Source organism: Eptatretus burgeri, chromosome 9 (genome assembly GCF_056783735.1).
Source record: "Eptatretus burgeri isolate ZD-2024b chromosome 9, Ebu_testis_v1, whole genome shotgun sequence".
Classification (NCBI taxonomy): domain Eukaryota; kingdom Metazoa; phylum Chordata; class Myxini; order Myxiniformes; family Myxinidae; genus Eptatretus; species Eptatretus burgeri.
Genome location: NC_140969.1, coordinates 48,879,115 through 48,902,712, shown reverse-complemented (window position 1 = coordinate 48,902,712; position 23,598 = coordinate 48,879,115). Strand labels below are relative to the sequence as shown.

The 23,598-nt window shown below is 43.9% G+C and overlaps 1 protein-coding gene across 3 annotated transcripts in view; it reads right to left on the bottom strand.

Moving 5' to 3' along the window:
- The window catches only part of MTDH (metadherin), a 98,932-nt gene that overhangs the window by 60,488 nt on the left and 14,846 nt on the right, over nt 1-23,598 (bottom strand). For 2 of the 3 annotated variants that reach the window (XM_085896662.1, XM_085896664.1), the window contains exons 2-5: nt 18,022-18,156; nt 9,310-9,379; nt 7,604-7,753; nt 6,998-7,051 (exon numbers count right to left, since the gene is read on the bottom strand). In XM_085896662.1, coding sequence (XP_085752788.1) covers nt 6,998-7,051; nt 7,604-7,753; nt 9,310-9,379; nt 18,022-18,156 — 409 coding nt within the window. The remainder of the gene's footprint in view (nt 1-6,997; nt 7,052-7,603; nt 7,754-9,309; nt 9,380-18,021; nt 18,157-23,598) is intronic. The other variant, XM_085896663.1, reaches the window with a different exon arrangement.

Here is a 23,598-nt window from a genome sequence, read left to right as displayed (position 1 = left end):
ACGAACCGCTTAAGCGGTTCGTGTCCAAGCAGGCCTTCGTTGAGGTACGGTCTCTCCGTAGTCTGTCCGTGCGAATACTTAGGTATATCGATAATTCAGCGATTGACCCTGTCGCGCGCGGGTTGAGTGTTGACGAGGCCGTGGTGTGCGCTTGGAGCACACCTGTGACTAGTTTCCGGCGTTGTTCCGGAAAGTCGCGACTGAATTGTCCGTCCGGTGGGCGAGAGGGCCGCCATTGGCTAAAGCGGCTGTTCACACGCCAGGCGGGTGCAAATTTGTAACAATATCATTAACATGGCTCAACAGGAGATATGAAGGAATTGAAGAAGACTAATCTCCCCATTCATCATTTAGGCCTAAGTCACATTTGCTCTACGGCGAGGATACGGCGGCCGTACGCCCTCTGAATTGACAAACGTGCGGCAGCCGCAAAGTTTCTGCGTTGGCCTCAGGGTGGCCCTACGCCGTTTGGCTATATTTTACAGGCCATAAGGTCGCCGTGGAATTATAACGCGGAGTTATAACTTTTTTCATTTCTACGTTCGCCGTAGCAATTCGACAAGCCGAAAAAAAAGAAATGGTAAAAAAAAAAAAAAAAATTAACCCATTCGTTACAGTCCGTCTGGCCGCACGTTCACCTTAGGGCCCCTGCGGTCGCCTTGCGGACACCTTGAGGCAACCTTGCGTCTGCCTTGAAAATTCTATGGCCGCGGCAGGGCCCCCTTAAGGTCACCGTGCGACATCAAATCAAAGACCGTACGGCAACCCCACGTTTTCGGTCTCCACAATTTCTAAGACCTAAGGCCTAAGTCACATTTGCTCTATGGCGAGGATACGGCGGCCGTACGCCCTCTGAATTGACAAACGTGTGGCGGCCGCAGAGTTTCTGAGGTGGCCTCAGGGTGACCCTACGCCGTTTGGCTATATTTTACAGGCCGTAAGGTCGCCGTAAGGTCGACGTGAAATTATAACGCGGAGTTATAACTTTTTTCATTTCTACGTTCGCCGTAGCAATTTGACAAGCCGAAAAAAAAAAACTGGTAAAAAAAAAAAATAATAATAATCAACTCATTCGTTACCATCCATCTGACCACATGTTCGCCTTAGGGCCCCCCTACGGTCGCCTTGTGGGCACCTTGCGTCTGCCTTGAAAATTATATGGCCGCCGCAGGAACGCCCTAAGGTCACCGTGCGACATCAAATCAAAGACCGTACAGCAACCCCACGTTTTCGGTCTCCACAATTTATAAATACGCCATGCAGCTCCCCGAAACATAAAAACATATGTGACTGCTACATTGTGTGACCTTGGAAATACTGCGGCCACCGTATAATTGCTAGTGGCCATAGATTTTGGAGACCCCACGGCCGCCGTGGCAAATGTGACCTCGGCCTTACAAGGAATTGAGGCACAGGAGGAGGTCATTCATGCCTACCCATCACTGAGCTGACTACTTTAATAAAAAGACAGCATGTTGTACTTTACAAACATATTGCATGTCTATCGGTGAATCTCAATGAGGACGTAGAATGAAGTGAAACACGGCCCATCATGCCTGCGCCTCACCAACACCAGATTTAATCAATCTGTTGAAACCCCTTCCCTTTGTGTGCAGCCTTTTGGCTCCTACACTGGTACTCATTTCACCGACCTCGGAATGATGACAGGCCGAGTCAACCCCCTGGTGCAAGGTTCTCCACACTTTTGAAATCACCTGTATGTATGGAAAATTTCAGGTGGCTGCAGAGTGCAGCGAAGCGAAAATAATAGCCAGGGATCTGGGGGCCGCAGGCCCGCAGCCACGGAAATTCCTAGACTCTTGGAAATGCATTCTCAGCGATTTTAAGCAGTTGCAGAGTACAAGCAAACTGTTACCCAAATCATTGACATTTTCAGTGAAATTGTGGTACATTAAATGGAATTATAAATGGATATTTGGAGAACTCTTTATTTGTTGATAAACTCATTGGTACATGTACTTAACGCCTTACTTCAAAAAGTTATTCAAGAAAGTAGTGTTCACATTCAAATGATATATATAAATGAAGTAAGTTGAAAATGAAAGGTCATGAAGCTGCTTCCAAAAATGTTAAAATAAAATAAAAAGTTTTTTTTTTGGGGGGGGAGGGATTTTTTGGTTTGAACTTTGACAAAAACACCCAGTGGTACAACCGAAAACAGCTGTATGTAAACCGCCGGCCGCAGGCCTTTATGGAGAACCCTGCTGGTGTTAATTCAGCAGCCAACATGGCTTGAACTCAGGACCTGAGGATCCCAAGCCATCACCCCAACCACAAAGCCAACACCAGGTCTTTAAAATCTTGGACATTCAGACATCATCCCTGAAAATCTTGTATATTCAGACATTAAACCCTTCCAGTTGACAAAAGTCGGAGATTACACCCTTTGGTTAGGTCAGCTCAGGTATAGGAGCATGTGCCGGAGCAGCGTGTCGCTGCGTCCACTTTCCACTGAAACTCCTGGTGCCTCTGTCTAGCCATCCCCCAGGCAAATGCCTAGCTCAGCCCCATCTCCTTGAGATGCTGATAAACCTGCTGCAACCATGAGGCATGTGGTCGGCCCATTGACCTCCACCACTCATGAGGCTCCCTCACAGAGATAATCTGGTGAGCAGGATCAGCATCAGGAAAACGAGCCACCTGTCCATACAACCACAGCTGATGCTCACGTTTGATGCAGGTAACAAATCTCATTTGAGTCTCTCTCAGCAACCGCTCGTTTGACACAAAGTCTGACGAGTGAGAGCCAAGGAGTCTCCAAAGAGACCTGGAACCAAAGGAATCAAGTCTCCATCTCAGATCCCTGGTCAGAGTCAAAGTCTCACATCCATAGAGCAAGACTGAAAGCACCAAGGACCTGAAGACTCGGACTTTCGTCCTCCCGCACGGGTACGGCAGCACCACACCCCATGATCCAGTGAATCCATGACTCCCAGGCCTGACCCAGACGTCTGTTGACCTCAGGCTCACAGCCAGCAGATATGTGAATATCACTGCAAAAGTAAGTGAATCCCTCCGAGACCTCAACATCCTTGCCACAAACAGATACAGAAAGGACAGCAGCATCCAAGATGTCATTGAAAGCTGGGATCTTCGTTTTGACCCAGGAAACCCATAATGCCAGTGGTTCAGACTCCTCATTCAGCACCTCGAGGCCCCCCAAAAGGATATCTAGAGTCTCCGCAAAGATGAGTGCATAATCTGCAAATTCAAGGTCAGATATCTTGACATTCCCAAACGATGCACCACCGCTTGATCTCTCCGACATCCTCCCCAGAATCTAGTCCATACGAGCACTGAAATGTGTGGGAGCTTGTACACACTCCAGACTAACTCCAGTAACAACTGGAAATTAGTCAGAGATGGTATCACCACATCTCACAGCACTCTCAGTACCAGAGTATAGTTCAGCCATCAGATTGATCAGTTTTGGTGGCACCCCAAAAAGACAAAGAATCCTCCAGAGGGCATCCCAGTTCATTGCATCAAATGCTTTGCAGAGATCAACATAGGCTGCAAGCAGCCACTGCTGAAACTCTCGTCTGCATTCGGTGAGGACCCAAAGGGCAAGGATACAATCAATTGTTGACCTCCTTGGTGTAAATCCAGACTGCTTTGGACGCTGGTGCTCAAGCAGATGGTGGCGAACCCCATCAAGAATTATCTGAGCAAAGACCTTTCCCAGCACTGAGAGCAGCGTCACCCCTCGGTAGTTGTTGCTGTCTTGGCGATCAACCTTCCCTTTCCAAAGAGGGATAACAAGGCCCCTCTTCCAGTCAGTTGAGATGATGCCTGTGTTCCAGGCAGAGCACAGAACTGCATGCAACAGCATAGGTCCAAGCATTTCCACCAGCCTTGAGAAGTTCAGCATGAATGCCGCAGATCCCAGAAGCTTTACCCCATTTCAACCGGTTCACCGCAGCCTGTGTATCCACAAACAAAGGTGGATCACAGTTGATTGGAGGGTCAGCATTTGGGATAGTAACACTGCAGACACCCAACTTTACAGTTGGTGGATCAGCCTGGTATCACCACTCAAAGTAACTGGCTCAGCGAATTTCACTTTGGACTCCTCTGTCAAGAGCCCACCACCCTCTGCTCTAACTGCAGTACACCGATAGACAGGCTTGGAGGAATGCAATGTGTGAATTCCCCTGTAAGCAGGATGAGAATCACTTGACCAGAGGTGATTCTCTACCCCATCACAGATTGCTTGCACATCGGCCTCCTTGTCCACCCTTAGCACACGTACAGTTTTCCGCCTCAGCTCCCTGAACAGCTCAGTTCTGCCATTCAGCCTGGCCCTGCGACTCTTGTCAATGGTATCCAGTGTCCCTTGAGACAAAATCCTTCTTCGCCCAATGGTGAGTTCCGAGACATCCACCGGCAACATCAAGGACGGTGCTCTTGAAGGCACTCCACAACTCTTCAGGATCTCCCAAAGCACCCATACCCCCCAAATTTCCACTCAGCCTGTTCACAAACTCCTCAGCTTTCCTCTCATCCTTGAGCTTGTTTACATCCAGTCAAGGCTGGGACGGTACCATTCTCCTGGATTTAAGCTGAAACTTCCATGTTGCGACAACAAGCCTGTGGTCGGTATTGAGGAAATGTGTACTCCGGTAGACCCTGCAGTTCTGGTCATCCTCCAGTGACCACCAACGAGCACATTGTCAATCTCCTTTGCCACACCACCAGTGTTGGAATACCAAGTCCAGCGATGAGACTGTGGGTGCTGAAACCATGAACCAGCAACCCTAAGTCCATGACTTTTTACAAAGTCAACAATCTTAGTGCTGTTCTGGTTCAGTTCCAGACCCATGGGGACCAATGTGCATTTCATAACCATCCATATCAGTTCCAGTCGATGCATTGAAATCCACCAAGACTAGAAGAGTACCTTGCCTGGGGCACCGGTCAACCACAGACGCCAGCGCGGCATCAAATGCGTCCTTTGCCGTGAGATCACTTGCCTCAGTCGGAGCATGTCCAGAGACCAGGGAAATGACACCTAAGGAGTGATGAATCCTTAGTCTCAATATACGCTCGTTGACTGGTGTTACCTCAATTATCATTGGAGTCAGCTTATTGGACACAGCTACAGCAACTCCTTGGGTATGGTAACCATCAGAGTGACCAGAGCAACAGTCGGTGAAACCACCCACCATGATCTTGCCACTATCCGGTCTCCGAACCTCAGAGAGTGCTGCGATACCTATGTTCAAATGCTTGAGCCAAGATGATAACAGAGACAGGTGATCATCCTTTTCTCGAGATGACATTCCAGGCATCCACCTGAAGGGACCGCCTCAGGTTAACCCAACGAGACCGCCATCTGGTGGATGACACCTCAGCACCACTCTGCCACACATTAGCACAATCTGACCCTGGAGGTTTACCCTGTGGTTTTCCTCCTCGCACCAAGGAATGGGGGTCCCAAAGGCTTTGCCCCAATCCCTTCATCCGGTGAGCTGCCCTGCGAAGGGCAGCAGCACAGGAGGTACTCCCACTGAGTGAGTTTTCAGATTTCCTTACATTTGTGGGTTTTGTGGAATGAAGTGTTTTATGGTGGCTGGAGTGAAAATCCTGCCACCAATGTTCTTAACAAAAATAAAAGTAACCTAATTACATGAGGTCCACACACACATTCGGGCACCAGAAATGAATGGCCGTTGGCTCACAAGTGGCTTTTCCGCCCTTTGACAGGTTTTGTTTTTAATCCTGCTGGGTGTCTATATCCGTACACCCTCCTCACTCGAAAAAAAACCTGGTGGGGGAGACGGTTGAGTCGCCGACAATCCGACCACGAAACAGATTAGGACAGGTTAACATGGTACCTGCAGCAAGTCACCCTTTGGGGGCACCCATGAAGTATATACTCCTCAAAATAAGACACTTTAACCCACCCCCATCCCCAACCAATGCACTTTAAATTTAATCTGCATAATTCGGAAACATAGCAATTATTATACCCCCCTCCCTTCTCCCCCTCCCTTTTCTCCACCTCCCTCCCCCCCTCCTCCCTCCTTTATATTCCTGTCTGAGAAGTGACAGGTGGTATTTGCTGGTATAAAATAAAATGTGTACACTGTTTGCAGGGTATAAACAAGCCCCTCCCCCAACAAAGTACAGTACTTTATTAAAGTACGTTGAGTACGTACAGTATGTTGATTTATTAAAGGCACACACGAAACTGAGATAATGATAAGATCTTTATGGAATTTTTCTTACATTGTAACAAAACTGGCTTAAAATAATTTTCAAGAAATTCAGTTCTGTATTTTTAAAATCTTCATTTACACTTCATTTTCGATTTTAGACTGATGTTCACAATAATCTTCTTCTTCCTAACATACCTCTTAGTGTTTTTTTGGTGGTAGCCATTTTTCACCAGATACAAGTATGTCAAATGCAGACCTCATGGGTCTGACATCTTGTGCATCCTGGTGACCACATCGGCACAATAAGTGAACAAAATGTCTAATGTCTAATGTCTAATCGGCAGCCATGACTTCTATCAAAGTCGGGAATGTCTATCCAGGATCCATTTTCCGACTTTGAACAAGACACCATCGACGTCTCAGGTGGGTTGTGCAATGTTTTAAAAATGTCAATAAAAGTATGACCCCTGAACTGAAATAAACAGCCACTGATTTTCTCTGTTGAGACCACAGCTGTCATCAATGGCACAGAGCAATGCCATGCACAACGGACATAAAATGGCCACCCGGAAATCGACCGTTGCAATAAATAAATAAATAAATTGGGGTCGGCAGGAATTATTGGGGTAGGTTGGGTTACCAGAAACGCAACTTTTCTATTTTTAGGCCCTAGTGAAAACAAATAAAATTCAACTCATTTCTACAAAAGCTTTAGCAGCAAAAAGGTAATAAAAAGTAGAAACGACTTTTTTTTTTAAAGAAATCCACAAACTGGGTGAATATGCAGTAATGACAGTAGTAGGTAAGCAAATTACCATAAAGAGAAGCAGCATGGAGTGGCTTTGCGGACATGCTTTGGGGTCGTTCAACTATCAAAAATACAACAACAACAAGAACAACAAAAAAGAAGAAAAGCCATTTCCTGCTGAACAATACAAAACAATGGTAATGCATGCAAAAACATTTGTGCAGTCAAGTCTTGTTATAATAAACATACAAGTTATGCAAATTGGTGGATTTGTCACATTATATAAGCCAGGACCCCTCCCCCCATCCTTCAATCGTCCAACCCCATCCCCAAACCATCCGTGGAGGAGTCCTTCTCCCGCCCCGCCCCCACGAGAAGCATGCACTCCAACCACGCTGAAGTAGCACACATGGACACGCCATCCCTCCAGAGTGTGCGTGGGGACTCGTCGTATGGTGTGAAAGGACAATGGGGGCGATTTGAGAGTTAACACACTGGTTCAAGTTAATTGGTTCAAACGGGATTGTCCACCAAGCACCATTCATGATAACAAAGTTCATTATAACAGGACTCAACTGTACAAGTAAATGAGACAAGACAAGACAAGACAAAGCAAATGCCAAAGTTGTGTAATGTTTCATGTAACAAGCACAGAGTAGCACATCAAACGTACCAGGAGCATCAACTTGCTTGTTGCGCTGGCTCGCATCTCTGCTTGTGGATCCAGGTTGGTGTTGAGTTGCAGATTGAGAAACATCTTTTTCTCTCTTTTCCTTCTTTTTCTGCTTCTTCTCTCGACTGCTCACTTTGGTTTCCCACTTACCTACAAAGGGCATTTGGTAATGAGAAACTTCCAGGTCCTCATTTCCAAAATGTGCAACACTGCCCAATTTCAACACCTCATATATTTTTCAACAAGCACATCACCGCCTCATCTTCTGCACGATACACGTAACTACATTTACGCAAACTCCCCAATTGAAGATTCCAAAATTTCTACAAGGTCTGCATTATGCATTATCAAAGCTTCGCTTCCAACATAAATTTTTAAAATGTCCAAAAATAAATAAATCAATAATACACCCGAGCGGGTTTGATGGTCAGCTCGGATACAAAACTTGATGCAACCGAGTGTTAATCAACCTGAGCGACTGTGGAAAGTGAAAACAGAATTCAAATTGAATCTAAAATAAAAGCATGAGGCCGCTCAAAGTAAAAATCTCCATATTCTGGGAATCATTCCCAACATCATTGTACAATTTTCAAACCAGCGTTTATGGCCGTGAAATAAATACTCTTAAGTGTGTGCATTTAATGGCTGTATCCAGGACAGAGCTGGACCCCAACTAAAAAGGACCCTCGGGCCACCGAGAAGCTCAATCACTTGCTGCCTGCACGTCTGCGTGGCGTCACGTGATGAGCCAGCTTGCCGTCGGATGAAATGCCCGACCAAAATCTTTAAACGTCCGTTTTTCACCAAAATTCTTTCAGATACTTGTAGAACACATCCCCAAACCATCTGAAATATAAACGTTATTCAGACAGATGCTACAAATAAGCGGTCACTCAGGAGGACAGGTTACGAGGTGAAGTAGTGAATGGAAAGCACGTGGTGTCCCTTCCAGTCTCACGGTTATTTCAATTGAATATATTTTCCTCATGAAAAGTGTGTTTGAGTGGATTTGCACGAAAATTATCTTCATAAAACGTGTAGCTACACCAGAAGGTCCAAAAAGTGAAAACAGAAATCAAATAGAACTTAAGACAGCCTCATTATATGGCATGGAAACGGATGGAAGCCCATGGAAGCTACCCCTCGCTGCAATGCATTCCACACAGACTGAGGATATAAAGATTCAATTTTTACAAAACTTGATGCAACCGAGTGTTAATCAACCTTAACGATTATGAAAAGTGAAAACAGAATTTAAATTTAACTTAAAATAACCGCGCGAAGCCGTGTTGAAGTCAGCGGACCTCGTGTTGCCCAATAAACAGAGCCAGACGACAGGGGTAACGAGAAACTAGTTGGTCGAATTAAATCTTCTTAATAATCCCTATGAAACCCATTATGCATTATAGCCGTCCGATGCTTCCTTATCGGCCATTTGACCAATCGGTCATTTTGCACTTGATGACCCTGTAACCTTGACCCCTAAGGCAAAAATGCAAAAAAGGGCTCAGACAATCTATAGAGAGCAACTAGTATTATCATCGCGTCAAGTTAGAACTCAATCGGCCGAAACGTCTCGGAGGAGATAGAAAAATAAAAATTGTTGACGGACGGAAAGACAGACAGAGACAGACACACGGACATCGAACGGTTACATTAGGTCAGCGAGCTGACCTAAAAAACAAAACAAAACACTTTCACTTTACCTTCATCTTGATCTTCTCCTACTGGTAACGAAACTGACTTCTGTGCCTTTGACTTCTTAGTTTTCTTGGGCTAAAACAGTGAGAAATACAATTAACCAAGCTCGTATGCCACAGCAACAAGCACAAACAAAGCCAGCAACTTAAAAGGTCTCTTGGCCCATCATGCCTGCATGATGACATCACAGTGTAAAAGGCAGACATTAAGGGTCAGGTTGATGAAGACTGAAAAAAGTAAATAATTACGAATTGTATCATTTGGAAAAAATTAATTTTCTGAAGACAAATCATAATAAACATTTTTCTCATCTCAGACACACACAAACTGATTTATTGTACTTAACATCTACAACTACATGTTGGGAGAAACCACCTAAATGCATTCACGAAGAGTTAAATAGTATATTTAAATGATGATAATTTTAAAAAAACATTACATGCAGATAATCACAAATTTAATATCGAACAAATGTGGAAATATAAAAAAATAACAACATTAATATATAAGAGGGAGCATACAGCGGCAAGTTAAAAAGAATGCAGGGACGGTCAAGACACAGATAATGTCAAATGCAAGCCGGTCCTTAAGTATCACAATCTACAATTTTAATTGCCCAAAATAAGTTTTCGAAGTGATTGGTAAAAGGGATCTTACAAACGTGCCAATTTCAAATATTTTGACAAATGATTGCAATGGCTAAGTCCATTAATGCACAGAATGACAGACTACTGGCCAGATGGTAATAGACGTCACCCCAAGGGTATCACGCAGTGTTATACCTGAGATGATGCTAAAAATGTCCAACAGAATACGGGTTATATTCCAAGAATTGCACCAATTAACATTATTCGAAAGAATGTGGGTCACATGAGACAAAACTGGCAATATGAAGAGCCATTTTACCAGGACAGACTTTTTTTACTTACGAAATCTAAAGATTTTGTAAGTATATTGATGCCTTCCGTTTCTGTTTGTTACTTACGAAATCTAAACATTTCGTAAGTATATTGATGACTTTCGTTTGTTTGTTTGTTTGTGTTTGTTACTTACGAAATCTAAAGATTTCGTAAGTATATTGATGACTTCCGTTTGTTTGTTTGTTTGTTTGTTTGTTACTTACGAAATCTAAAGATTTCGTAAGTATATTGATGACTTCCGTTTCTGTTTGTTTGTTTGTTTGTTTGTAGGCACGATAACTCGAGAACGGAAGAAGCTAACAATGTCAAATTACACCACGTGATTCAGGAGGGTGATGGCTCGTGCTGATTACATTTTGGTCAAAATCGGTCAAAGGTCAAGGTCACAGTGAGGTCAAACATCCAAGAAATGATAACTCGAGAACGGAAGAAGCTACCAATGTCAAATTACACCACGTGATTCTGGAGGGTGGTGGCTAGCGCTGATTAGATTTTGGTCAAAATCGGTCAAAGGTCAAGGTCACAGTGAGGTCAAACATCCAAAACATTCGATTTTTGATGGTTTGGTACAGAATCATCGTAGAAACTTCTGGTTTGCGTCGCTACCTTCTCTCGAGACAGCTTTTATAAGACAAGGTCAGAGGTCAAGTTGACGATTTCGTAAGTACCAGTCCATGACTGCTTGTTACTTACGAAATCTAAAGATTTCGTAAGTATATTGATGACTTCCGTTTCTGTTTGTTTGTTAGTTAGTTTGTTTGTTTGTAGGCACGATAACTCGAGAACGGAAGAAGCAACCGATGTCAAATTACACCACGTGATTCAGGAGGGTGATGGCTAGTGCTGATTACATTTTGGTCAAAATCGGTCAAAGGTCAAGGTCACAGTGAGGTCAAAACATGCGATATTTAATGGTTTGGTGCAGAATCATCGTAGAAATTTCTGGTTTGCGTCGCTACCTTCTCTGGAGACAGCTTTTATTAGATAAGGTCAGAGGTCAAGTTGACGATTTCGTAAGTAACAGTCTATGACTGCTTGTTTGTTTGTTTGTAGGCATGATAACTCGAGAACGGAGGAAGCTACCAATGTCAAATTATACCACGTGATTCAGGAGGGTGATGGCTCGTGCTGATTACATTTTGGTCAAAATCGGTCAAAGGTCAAGGTCACAGTGAGGTCAAACATCCAAAAAAATGATAACTCGAGAATGGAAGAAGCTACCAATGTCAAATTACACCACGTGATTCAGGAGGGTGATTGCTAGTGCTGATTAGATTTTGGTCAAAATTGGTCAAAGGTCAAGGTCACAGTGAGGTCAAACATTCGATATTTGATGGTTTGGTACAGAATCATCGTAGAAATTTCTGGTTTGCGTCGCTACCTTCTCTCGAGACAGCTTTTATTAGATAAGGTCAGAGGTCAAGTTGACGATTTCGTAAGTACCAGTCTATGACTGGTTGTTTATAGGCACGATAACTCGAGAACGGAAGAAGCTACCGATGTCAAATTACACCACGTGATTCAGGAGGGTGATGGCTGGAGCTGATTAGATTTTGGTCAAAATCGGTCAAAGGTCAAGGTCACAGTGAGGTCAAATATTCGATTTTTGATGGTTTGGTACAGATAACTCGAGAACGGAAGAAGCTACCAATGTCAAATTACCCCACGTGATTCAGGAGGGCGATGACTTGTGCTGATTAGATTTTGGTCAAAATCGGTCAACAGTCAAGGTCACAGTGAGGTCAAACATTCGATTTTTGATGGTTTGGAACAGAATCAGCGTAGAAACTTCTGGTTTGCGTCGCTACCTTCTTAAGAGACAGGTTTTATTAGACAAGGTCAGAGGTCAAGTTGACGATTTCGTAAGTACCAGTCTATGACTGCTTGTTTGTTTGTTTGTAGGCACGATAACTCGAGAATGGAAGAAGCTGCCATTGTCAAATTACACCACGTGATTCACGAGGGTGATGGCTAGTGCTGATTAGATTTTGGTCAAAATAAGTCAAAGGTCAAGGTCACGGTGAGGTCAAATATTCGATTTTTGATGGTTTGGTACAGATAACTCAAGAACGGAAGAAGCTACCAATGTCAAATTACACCACGTGATTCAGGAGGCTGATGGCTAGTGCTGATTAGATTTTGGTCAAAATCGGTCAAAGGTCAAGGTCACAGCAAGGTCAAATATTCGATTTTTGATGGTTTGGTACAGAATGACTGCTTGTTTGTTTGTTTGTTGTATACATTGTCGAGGCTCATATGAGAACGAACACACAACACACAGTAAGGGGGGCATGAGGCAAGAGGGGCGGGAGAGGGAAGGACAAAACAATGGGGAACAGAGACATGGAGATCTGTGAAAGTGAGAGGGATGGGGCAGGGAACATGGGGTATACAAGATGGACATCACAAGGACTTTCAAGAAGGAAAGCAGGGAATTTGATGGATGTAGGTTTGGGGTGGATTCACGGGGGTAGAAAATATCGAGGTTTTGGATGGGGGAAGATAAAAGGTGGTGAACAGCTGTTTTGAGAGCCTGGAGGGAAGAATGGGATTGAACAGAGTGTGGAAGTTTATTACAAAGGCAGGGAAAAAAAAGGAGGAATGAAAGAATGAATGTGAGCAGTGATTCGTGATTTTGGTAGTTTTACCAGAAGGGGGTTGCTGGTGGACCTTGAGTGCCCTGCGGAAATATGGGGGGGGGGGGACGACATATCACAGACAGAGCGGGGGGGGAGACTATAGAGGAGATGGTAGAAGACAGAAAGACCACCAACCTGCCTGCGGTGAGAGAGTGAAAGGCCCAAAGACTCAGCCTCACCACAGGAGATACCAATGATTCGAAATGCCTTAGTTTCCACAACATGAAGCCGAGAAAGGGGAGAGGCAGGAGCACCAGCCCAAAGGGGAGTGCAGTACTCCATCAGGCTGTGACGAAAGCTTTGTATGTGCTCAGGAACTCAGGTGGGCCGAGGAAGGACTTTGCACGACAGAGGATTCCCAGTCGGCGACTGGCTTTGGAGGCTAGGTTGGAAAGGTGGTTTTTCCAGGAAAGATCATGGCAGACAGCGAGACCCAGAAGCTTTAATGAAAGGACTTCTTCCAGAGGATTGTTGAGAAAGTAGATTGGAGGGGGGGGGGTTCTAAACGGTCTTTTCGGAGACATAGTGAGAGTGTGCGATTTGTCAAGATTGAAAGATATGTTCCACGTGTTGGACCAGTTTGTGATTATCCAGATCAGCATAGAGCGAAGAAGCTGCTGCTTGCCAGTCTGAGGGATGACAGATGGTACAACAGAGGGTGGATTCATCAGCAAAGACATAAAGAGGATTTTCCAGAGAGTTTGAGAGATCATTGATGAAAACCAGAAAAAGAACAGGGCCCAGAACGCTGCATTGAGGCACTCCAACTTGGACAGGAAGAGGGGATGAGAGAACTCCATTTAGGGTCAAACGTTGCCTGTGACAGGAGAGGAAGTCTGTGAGCCATGAGTGGAGATTGCCTTGGATACTATAGGAAGAGAGTTTGATGAGCAGGACAGGGTGCCAGACTGTGTCAAAAGCACGCAATATGTCTAGGGATATGGCTCTGATTTCATGTCCGGCATTGAGGACCTCCATCCATTGTTGGGAGAGCAGAAGCAGCATATCCAGGGTAGAGTGACCTGGTCTGAAACCAAATTGATGATTGGAAATCAAGCCATTGGAGAAGAGGAAGGATTTAATGTCTGAAGCGATGATCGATTCCATAACCCAGCTGATGATTGGGAGAAGACTGATTGGTCTGTAGTTGCAGGGATCTGGTTTTGCACCTTTTCTAAGCAGGGCGGTAATGTTTGCCGATTTCCAAGCAGATGGTAGATGACCTTCAGCAAATGAGGGTGAATAGAACAGAGAGAGGGTGAGCAAGGGCAGAGGAGCAGGTTTTTAGGACACGTGGGCTGATGCCGTCTACTGGTTGAAACTTCATAGTCTTATGGAGAAGCCAACCCTGGTGTTCCTTCATCATCAGCATGTAGGCCACAACGTGCTTAACCATGTGAACTTTGGATTCCAATCAGAAATGATTGCATTTTCAATAGCGACGGCGTTATTTGATTTTCAAATGCTGCCAATACAGCCTTGGTGCTGAAAAAGATTGGGAAAAATACTGCCTTGGGTGGTATAGTGAGGAGCAGGATATGTTTCAAAAGCCAGGACAAAGCTCGAAGAACTTTTGCTTTCTAATGTGCAATTGCCTTGGCTGCCTCTCCATATCTGCTCTTGTACACCAGACAAGATGGTGTGTGGAAGACATCCTGTTGCAGGATCCAAATGGGCAACAGCTGATGTGGCACAGCTACAGGTCCATCAAAAGGGAAGTTTTTATTTGATATGGCCTGAATTCTTAAAGGATATCCATTCATCGTTGATTAATTATTGGGACAGTGTGCAACAGAAGTTCGACCTTTTAATATTCAAAGTAATTTTGAATTTTTTTTTGGAAAAGTCAAAACACGTTGACACCGATGTTTAAAATGTTTCAAGCAAAATTGAATAAATAAATGACAATTCAAAAAAAATACCCCTGAGCGGGAGTGCCGGTCATCTCTGCCAGAGGTCGAAAGTAACTCTGTGCCAGACTGGAATAGGGGCAGTTCATAAAGTACGTACGCTCTACTTCCCGGTTTCAAAACCATCCACCCCCCTCTGTATGCAGGCTAGTGACCACCCACCCACCCCCCTCATACATCGCTAATTGCTTGCAAAGCCAGCAGTTCCTTATGAAGCGATGTTTGTAAGTCATGACAATGCAGTCCCGAGCGGTGTAATTTACCTTTTTCTTTTAATATCACAGCACATCATTTATAAAAATAAAAGTACAAATTGACATTCAAGACAATGTTAATGTCATAAATGAAAGTTAGTGTGCATATAAACTTGTGTTCCCTTGTTTTAGTTAAATCTGACAAAAGCTTCAAATGTAATATTTGTCTCTGAGAGTTCCGGTTCTTAATTTAATACTTTTATTTTTGTATGTACTTTATGAACGGCCCATAGGGGGAATCAGAGCGAAGTTTGAAGGGCTATAAAATCGGAACGAGAGCAAATTAAAAAAAAAAAGGCTCATGTTGTTCTAGATAATAGTCCATAGTATCTGAATCACTAATAACATTTGATCTCTCTTGATAAAGGAGGGAGGAGATACGATTTGAAATCGACGATTTTCGCAACTTTGACAGCCTCGTGACGTTGGCCTCGACCTGGGACGACCTTGAAAGTTATATTGTTGTGCATGTCTCATCGACCTCTATCCATTCCACTATTGGTTATTTGTCTCCACTCGATTGGATTGTGGACGGACGGACGGATTTCGAGACTGTTATTATTAGGTCATCTCTACTGGGATGATAGAGATGACCTAATAATCATCAGTTGTGATGGATTTGTATGACGAGTTGTGAGCGAAACATGGTGTCAGTGAATTACCTGCACTGTGCCATGTTTACAGGTGAAAAGTTTGAGTACTAAAGCATGGGAGGGAGGAAAGCGGAAGTTTGCGAATGTTTTTAATCGACAAATAAGGATTGGAATCTTTTCATATAAAGTATGAAAATTTTCACTGGCTATTCGCAATACTATAGGATGCAGTTGGAGAAACAGTGATAGTTATAAAAATAAAAAGGGACCATTAAAGCTACACAAATATGGATTATACACCCCAACTCAGAAAATACTTTTCAGAATACCTTTCCCCATCATCAATATTCCATCCCTCCAGCAGGGATCAGTGGTTAAAACACTTGTACTATTCCATGTATACTCGGTGAAAATCGCAAGCAGTCTCCCCACCCCCATGTAGCAAAGGGGTGGGAGGGTGGATTTATATAGTTACAGCCACAGACCATTCTGGTTTTAGTTCCACGGGTTGTGTACGACCACCACCGCCAGTTAAATTCACAGCCCCAAGTAACTTCCCGGACCTGTTTTCCATGATAAAATACTCGTAGGGACCGTGGAATTAACACGCCAGACGAGGAGATGCTCGATGAGCAATCAGCTGACGAAGAGTTGCTGCCACTCCTGGGAATGGAAAACGAGGCATGGGAAGCATGGCTGGATGCAAACGATGGGGTTCCAACTGTTACACCAGTCCCTGAAGACGAGATGATCGCAGATGTTCAAGCCAAATTCGCCCCCGACACTGATGAGGCAGAGGATGATGACAGCGATGAAGAAGAGGTGCATATTCCAACTGCGAAATAGATGCTTGCAGAAGCGTACGTTCTGAGGAATGCGATGACGTTCCGAGGATACAGCATCGTAGCATAGTGAGTCGCAAGTGCAGAAAGTGGCTGCCGATTCACTCAAACAATGTACAATCGACTCCTTTTTAGGTCATCTCTTCGAGCATGACCTAATAATATGGGTGTCGATGTCCTTCGATCCATCTGTTCACAATGAAGTTGAAGCGGGAGATATGGTCATTAGTGATCCTGATAGAGGTCGATGAGACGTACACGATGGTATGACTTTCAAGGTCACCGAAGGTCAAGGTCAAGGTCACGAGGCCTTTGAAGTTGCGAAAATGACAATTTTCAAATTCTATCTCCGCCATTTCTCAAGCGATCTTGAATTTGATTGTAGCATATGAATCTATGGGACAATATCTAAATTTGGTCAGGCCGGATTTTCGATATTCGCTTTCGTGTCACGTGACTTCAAATTTGGCAAAAAATGCGAAAAATGATGATTTTCAAAATCTATCACCTCCTACATTTCTCAAGCGATCTTGAATTTTATTGTGGCATATGAATGTATGGGACAATATCTAAATTTAGTCGGGACGGATTTTCGAATTTCGCTTTCGCATCACGTGATTTCAAAGTTTGCAACAACTGCCCGACCTTCAGGAGGCTATATATTCTCTACTGGGCATGGTAAAAGTTAGTGAATGGTGTCACTGCATAGCAGCTGACCTTGTATATTTATAAATTTTCTGCCGAAGGTGCAAAAGTTTCAAAACCCGAAATGTAAACGTTGGCATTTACTTGCAAAATATAATTTCGTGCGCGCGCGCCAAAATGCCGTCATCTTTAACCAAACTGCGTAGTCGAGATGCGCAGTAGTCTTTGGTCATAACTGAACATTGAGAACTTGTGGTATTATAGAGATGACCGTCACCCCCACACGGGGGTAGTTTTTCAAGGTGCAATACGTTTTCTGTCAATGACCAAACTATGCTTGTTTTGTTGCTTGACCAATAAAATGCCTCATTGTTCAGTTTCCTGACACAAAAGTGACGAAGTTTTCTCGAGGATGGGTGATCCCGTGTCACCCATTTATAAGAATCATTTTGAACTGGCACAAAGTGAATGATTCTTGGAAGCGTTCCACTGTACTTCAATTTAAATAAAGGTCCAATGGGGTGGTGTACAAGGGTGGTGAACTGCTTCTGGACTACTTGAATAGCACTAAACTTTTGTATTTTTAAAAATGATCATAAAAAAAAATCAATCTTATTAAAAATGAAATGAAATTGAACAAACACTGTGCGGGGTATCGTATTCTATGAACTCGAGTCGGATGAATGTGGGAGGTTATCTTATTAGTCTGGAATTTAACCCCCGAATTCCCATTGGCCTTTAATGTATTTTTACACAATTTCCATATATACTCAACACGGTGTTTTCCAGGAACCACCATGTAAATTGAGAGTTGTATGTTCTAGTAAAAAGGCAAAAACTCCAAAGCTCTGAACCATTGAGATATAATGTTGCCAAATATTGCACAATAAAGATTTACTTTCCAGCAAACCCACCTTCTCTCCAACTGGAAAGTCTTCAGGTTGACGACTTGATTGACCAAGGGCTGTTTTGACGACACAGTTTCCACTGGGCACTGTTGCTATACCGTTGGCCTTCTGCTTTGCTTCTGCTGTAAACGGGGTTTCTGTCTGGCAAGGTGAAATCACAAGCCAACAATCACGATACACACCCAGACTGATCGAAAAATCAGTACCATCCATTGGGCCTATTGTGAAATCCCAAAAGCAAGATATACATAGGTGGTTTAAGTATTGTCCAAACTTTTGTTTATAATAAACTGACAGGCTATCACCATGCCATGCAGCCAATTAGTCAAAATTTCAACAGGCTCCGTCGTTTGTTGACCTGAAGTTTCATGCTCATTAGCTATGCCATCCTCATTGTCATCTCATTTGGCACCACTTGAGTTTTAGCACATGCAATAAAGCAGGGAAAAAAAACTATTATGGGTCTTTAGTTAGCAATATTATAACGACAATTGATATTAGAAACTAGAATGCCACTCGGTGGAGCACATACCTCCACCAGGCTGAACAGTGCTTTTCGTATCCCACAGATAGGCCGGATCTGCATCCGGAGCTAAACCAAAATATAATTGGCTTGTTTTCGTCACCTACCCAATTCCTCCAGCAAGTTGTCATAATGTATCTGCAACATTTTGAAATGTCATGCTATTTATTGTTTTGGGGTCCATCTCTCAATAGTGATGGATTACTCTAAAAATCTTGGATCTGGGTCCACATCTTCACAAAAATCTAATCAATTAGTCCGAGTCACACACCCAACCTGTCCACCAAGTTTAGCCCAAATCCATCTAACTTTTTGAGATATCCTGCTCACAGAGAAATAAACAGACAAGGGTTAAAACTTAACGTTCGTCCACCTTCGGTGGTGGAGGTAATTAATTTGCATACATTACTCTGCATTGTGGGCTGCCAGGATGGCCAAGATCAGCGTTTCTCAACCGGGGGCCCGTGCCCCCCCTCCAAGGGGGCCATCGGCCTTCGACCGGGGGACCATGAGCGGATGCCGAAAAACTGCGATTCAGAATGCAGAAGCTTGTAATGTACAATTAAGGTGACGAGTCTCCGGTCATAGTGTCAAAGTAAAAAGGGTAGATGAGTTTAACCATGATTTTAAAAGAGAAGGTGGAGCCCACAGAGCATTCATAGTAAACCAATGTTTATAAAAACGTTAGAATTTTGTTTTTTTCAATTTTTTTCTCAGACGTCAAAGGTTCTTAAATGGAATGACAGCTATGTCAAGTTTGGATTCACGAATGTCAGTCGAGATGGCATGGACTGTGCGCAATGTCTGCACTGCTCGGTCATGATGTCAAATGCGTCACTACGTCCTTCCAAACTTTCAAACCATTGCGACAAGATGCATCCCGAAAGGAAGGAAGATAATATCGATGCTCTGTCTGCGAAACGATCACGACATGACCGTGAAGCGACACTTCGCAAATTTGGATTCTGGCCAGAAGAAAAACCTGCTCTTCGATCCAGCTACAAAGTGGCATACCGAATTGCGAAGTGCAAGAAGCCGCACACTATTGCTGAGGATCTTATCAAGCCATGTACAGAGAAAATGGTGTAATTGATGATCGGACCAGAGGCGAAAAAGAAGATCCAGCAAGTTTCGCTCTCCAATGACACGATCCAACGACGGATTGACGACATGGCCGCTGATGTGTGCCGTCAAGTTTGCTCCGAAATCAAACAAAGCACGCTCCAGGCTAGCCTTCAATTAGACGAGTCTACCGACACTGCCCTCGAGAGCCAGTTGATCGCCTTCGCTCGCTACGAGAGAAAGGGAAAGATGAAGGAAGAGTTCTTGTTCTGCAATACCCTACCAACCACAATGACAGCGGCAGATATCAAAGCTATTGTGGACTCTTTTTTTTTTTTTTTTTTTTTTTTGAAGCTAATGGACTCGGTTGGCAGAATTTCAAGCACATTTGTACTGATGGTGCCCAGCGATGGTCAGCGTCAGAGGGTTCGTCACGCTTGTGAATAACGAATGGCCCCATGTGACGTCCTCCCACTGTTCGCTACACCGATACGCTCTTGTGTCAAAGACTCTTCTGCCTCGTTTGCTGGAAGTCATGGACGTCGCGATCAAAATGATCAACTTCATTCGTGCGAAGGCCAAAAATCATCGGCTCTTCCAACTCCTGGCCAACGAAATGGGAGCGGAACATGTTGGACTTCTGTTCCACACCAAAGTCCGTTGGCTATCAAGGGGGAAATGCCTCTCTCGGCTGTATGAACTCCAGGTTGAGGTGGAAATATTCCTGCGAGACAATGAAAACAACCTCCATGTCCACTTCGACAATGAAGAGTTCGTCATGATGCTCGCCTACCTGGCCGATATATTCGGCCGACTCAACGAAATGAACCAGTCCTTGCAAGGCCGTGATGTGACAGTCAGTGACGTTCAAGACAAGCTTGCCGGACTGTCTGCGAGAATGGAAGTCTGGCAGACACGAATTAAGGCCGGGTCCACTGCCTCGTTTCCTTTCTTGGACGAGCACCTGCAGACGCAGAGGATTGAGCTTCCCATCGGCATCAAAGATTGCATCACTAGACATCTCGACAATCTCTCCGCAGAGTTCAAATCGTATTTCGACGATGCACCGTTGGATGTTCCGTGGCACAAAGACCCGTTTTACGCCAAAATTGAACCTACTGAAGACGAAGCAGAGGAGCTGGCAGAGTTGAAGATTTCAATGGCAATGAAGCTGGTCTTCGGTAACAAAGAAGATCACTCCACCTTCTGGTTGTCTGTTCAGGATGCGTATCCACTACTCAGCAAGAAGGCATCCGTAATGCTCATTCAATTCGCCACAACATATCTTTGCGAATCTGGATTTTCTGACCTTGCGACCATTAAAACGAAGTCCAGAAACCATCTTGACGTTGGGAACGATATTCCCCTTGCTGTGTCCAAGACAGAGCCGGACATAAGAGGCCTTATCAGACAAGCCCAACAGCAAGTGTCTCATTGATTGTGTTGCTTAGAAAAATGTTTACTTTGATTTATCTTTTAAGACTGAGTAAATAAATTTCATAAAACGAAATCTGCATCTTTTATTGAAGGGCAGGGGACCACGAATGTTAAGCAACTCGGTAGGGGGGCCATGGGCCATCACAGGTTGAGAAACGCTGGCCAAGAGGTATGCGCACTTACCTCTGGAGCGATTTAGCCTGAGTTCCAATCTCGACCCAACTATTAACTACCATCTCATATTTTGCAAGCAGGGAGAGGCAACAGTGGTTGTGGACTTTAAACTGGGCGTCCACCAGCATTACTTAATGGATGTTAAGGTTCCCACAGTGTCTTTCGCAGAGTGATCATGTTATCGCTGGCACACTGAACAAATTATAAATTCCTGCGATGACCTGTAAGGAGCACCGAATCACCTGCGCAGCTGCAACCAGCAGGTTGAATTCACAATGGAATCCCAATCCAATATGCATTAGCAAACAACCCTACCTTTTATAAATAAAATTCCAGTTCAAAACTGATCCAGCCTTGTGGAAGCATATCCACAACAAACTCTCAAAACTGTCATTTGCTTATGAAGAGCACCCGATTGATTTGAAGGAACTGTGAAAAGGACAGCAAAGCAATGGACAATATTGACAACTCAGGAAATATATTAAAAGTTAAAACCTACATTAATATTGCTCACAAATGGCCAAATGATGACATTTGCACTCTCTGGATAAGGGGCTTCTGCTATGATGAAATTAAACCTCTCTTTGTATGTCAGTGATGCCATTTGCTGAGCCATCACCATCAGTAGCAGCAGACCCCTTGCCAAGTTTCACAAGTGTCCAGTTGCAGCCTTAAATCCTTAGTGTGCTGGACATACTTTTGATAGCATTTTTTGTTACAAGTTGTCACCCAACAGCTAACAGCTTGGTCAAAAGGGACAAATTTGACAATTTAATAATGCATGGACAGACATAAAATAGGATCTTTTTTTCAGAGAAAATACATGGAATATGATGTTTTAAGGGTTGTCAAAGCAATTGCACAAAGGTCAAATGGCCAAAGACTTGCACACCCAACCACTCCATTGGGACCATACTCTGTGCAGAGCGTTGGTGCTGCCTAAGCAGTCTCCTTGGCTATTGGGTACAATCCTGGATGGGTCACCACTCCGACAGTATACCAGCAAGCTGGCACTCATTTTTCCGACGTCGGAAGGATGACAGGCAGAGTCAATCCCACCTGGTATTAATTCAACAGCCGAGGGGGATTTGAACTCAGCATCCTAGGATCCCAAGCCCACCACCATAACCATTAAGCCAACACCAGGCATACACAGCCATTGTGAATACTTATTAGACTTCAATTTATGGGTCTGAATACGGTGGACATTGGGTCGTGCAGTTTCTCCTTCAAGCTCATCGAAGCCAAGTTTTCCAGACCAGATCCATCATTTGTCATATTAGCGTGTTTTTGTCCCATTTTCCGAGTTTAACTGTACCTTGGTATGGTGCATTGTCAAATCCCAGACAAAGCAAAGTTCAAAATTTCATTATTTTTGGATGCGAAAAAGCATTATAAATGGACATGCCTTTCTGTACCAACATATTGTTATGGTTGTGGGAGTGGGGGGGAGGTGTTCATAGTTTACAAAGTATGGATGATGAAACAGTTGAAGAAACTCAAAAAATGAAACATTAAATTTTTAATGTGCATCTATCTACATCAAAGTGATGGGTCGTATAATGAAAGAAGATCGTACAAAAAGGGGAAATGTGGTGCAAAATAAAATTGCACATTTTCAGGGAGAGAGCCACCGCCCAACAACGTGGGCCAAACGCAGGCGAGTTGGGCCTTAACGTTATTCAAGTCAATTGATATATTCAGTGACAATGTGAATACCTTTTCCATGTATGGCTATGGCTTGGAAACAAACAACCAAGCAGCTTGTAAAGTGCTCACCAAGTGGCTTAAGCACTCAAGCAAGCATGCCAACAAAATGGTTGATGAGGAACAGCAGGCTTGGCAAGCGATTGCTGATTGGTCAGATAAACATCATGCACCCGGAGATGCCCAGACTGTTAAGCAATGTCCGAATTGGACAAATTAACACTTTTATTAGCAGTCGGAACTGCTGCTGAAGTCAGTTCAGAACTTCAAATTTTGAAATTTGGCTGGCATTAAGAGATTCTTGAGGTTATGGCATGTGCGGAAATGAAATAAAGCCATGAATACTTGCATCTCCGGGTGTTTATAAGCATTGTAATGTATCCTGCGATTCATAGGTATGATGATGAGGCATCCAATAAGATGAGTGAGGAAAATGAGGGGGGGGAACTTCATCATCAAGAAACCATTGTGGCCTGGTCGACGTCAAGGCATTGTTAGGCAGGCCAAAAACAATGGCGAATTAAGACCCCAGAGAGGGCCAACGAGGTTACCAAGGATAACGCTGCCTTGATAAAGGATAATTCAATAAGGCCATTAATTATCTTCAAAAGGGGTGTTTAAATTAAACCAAACACCCAATTTTTACGCATGCACCACCTTGGTATGCCCTTATAGTATGC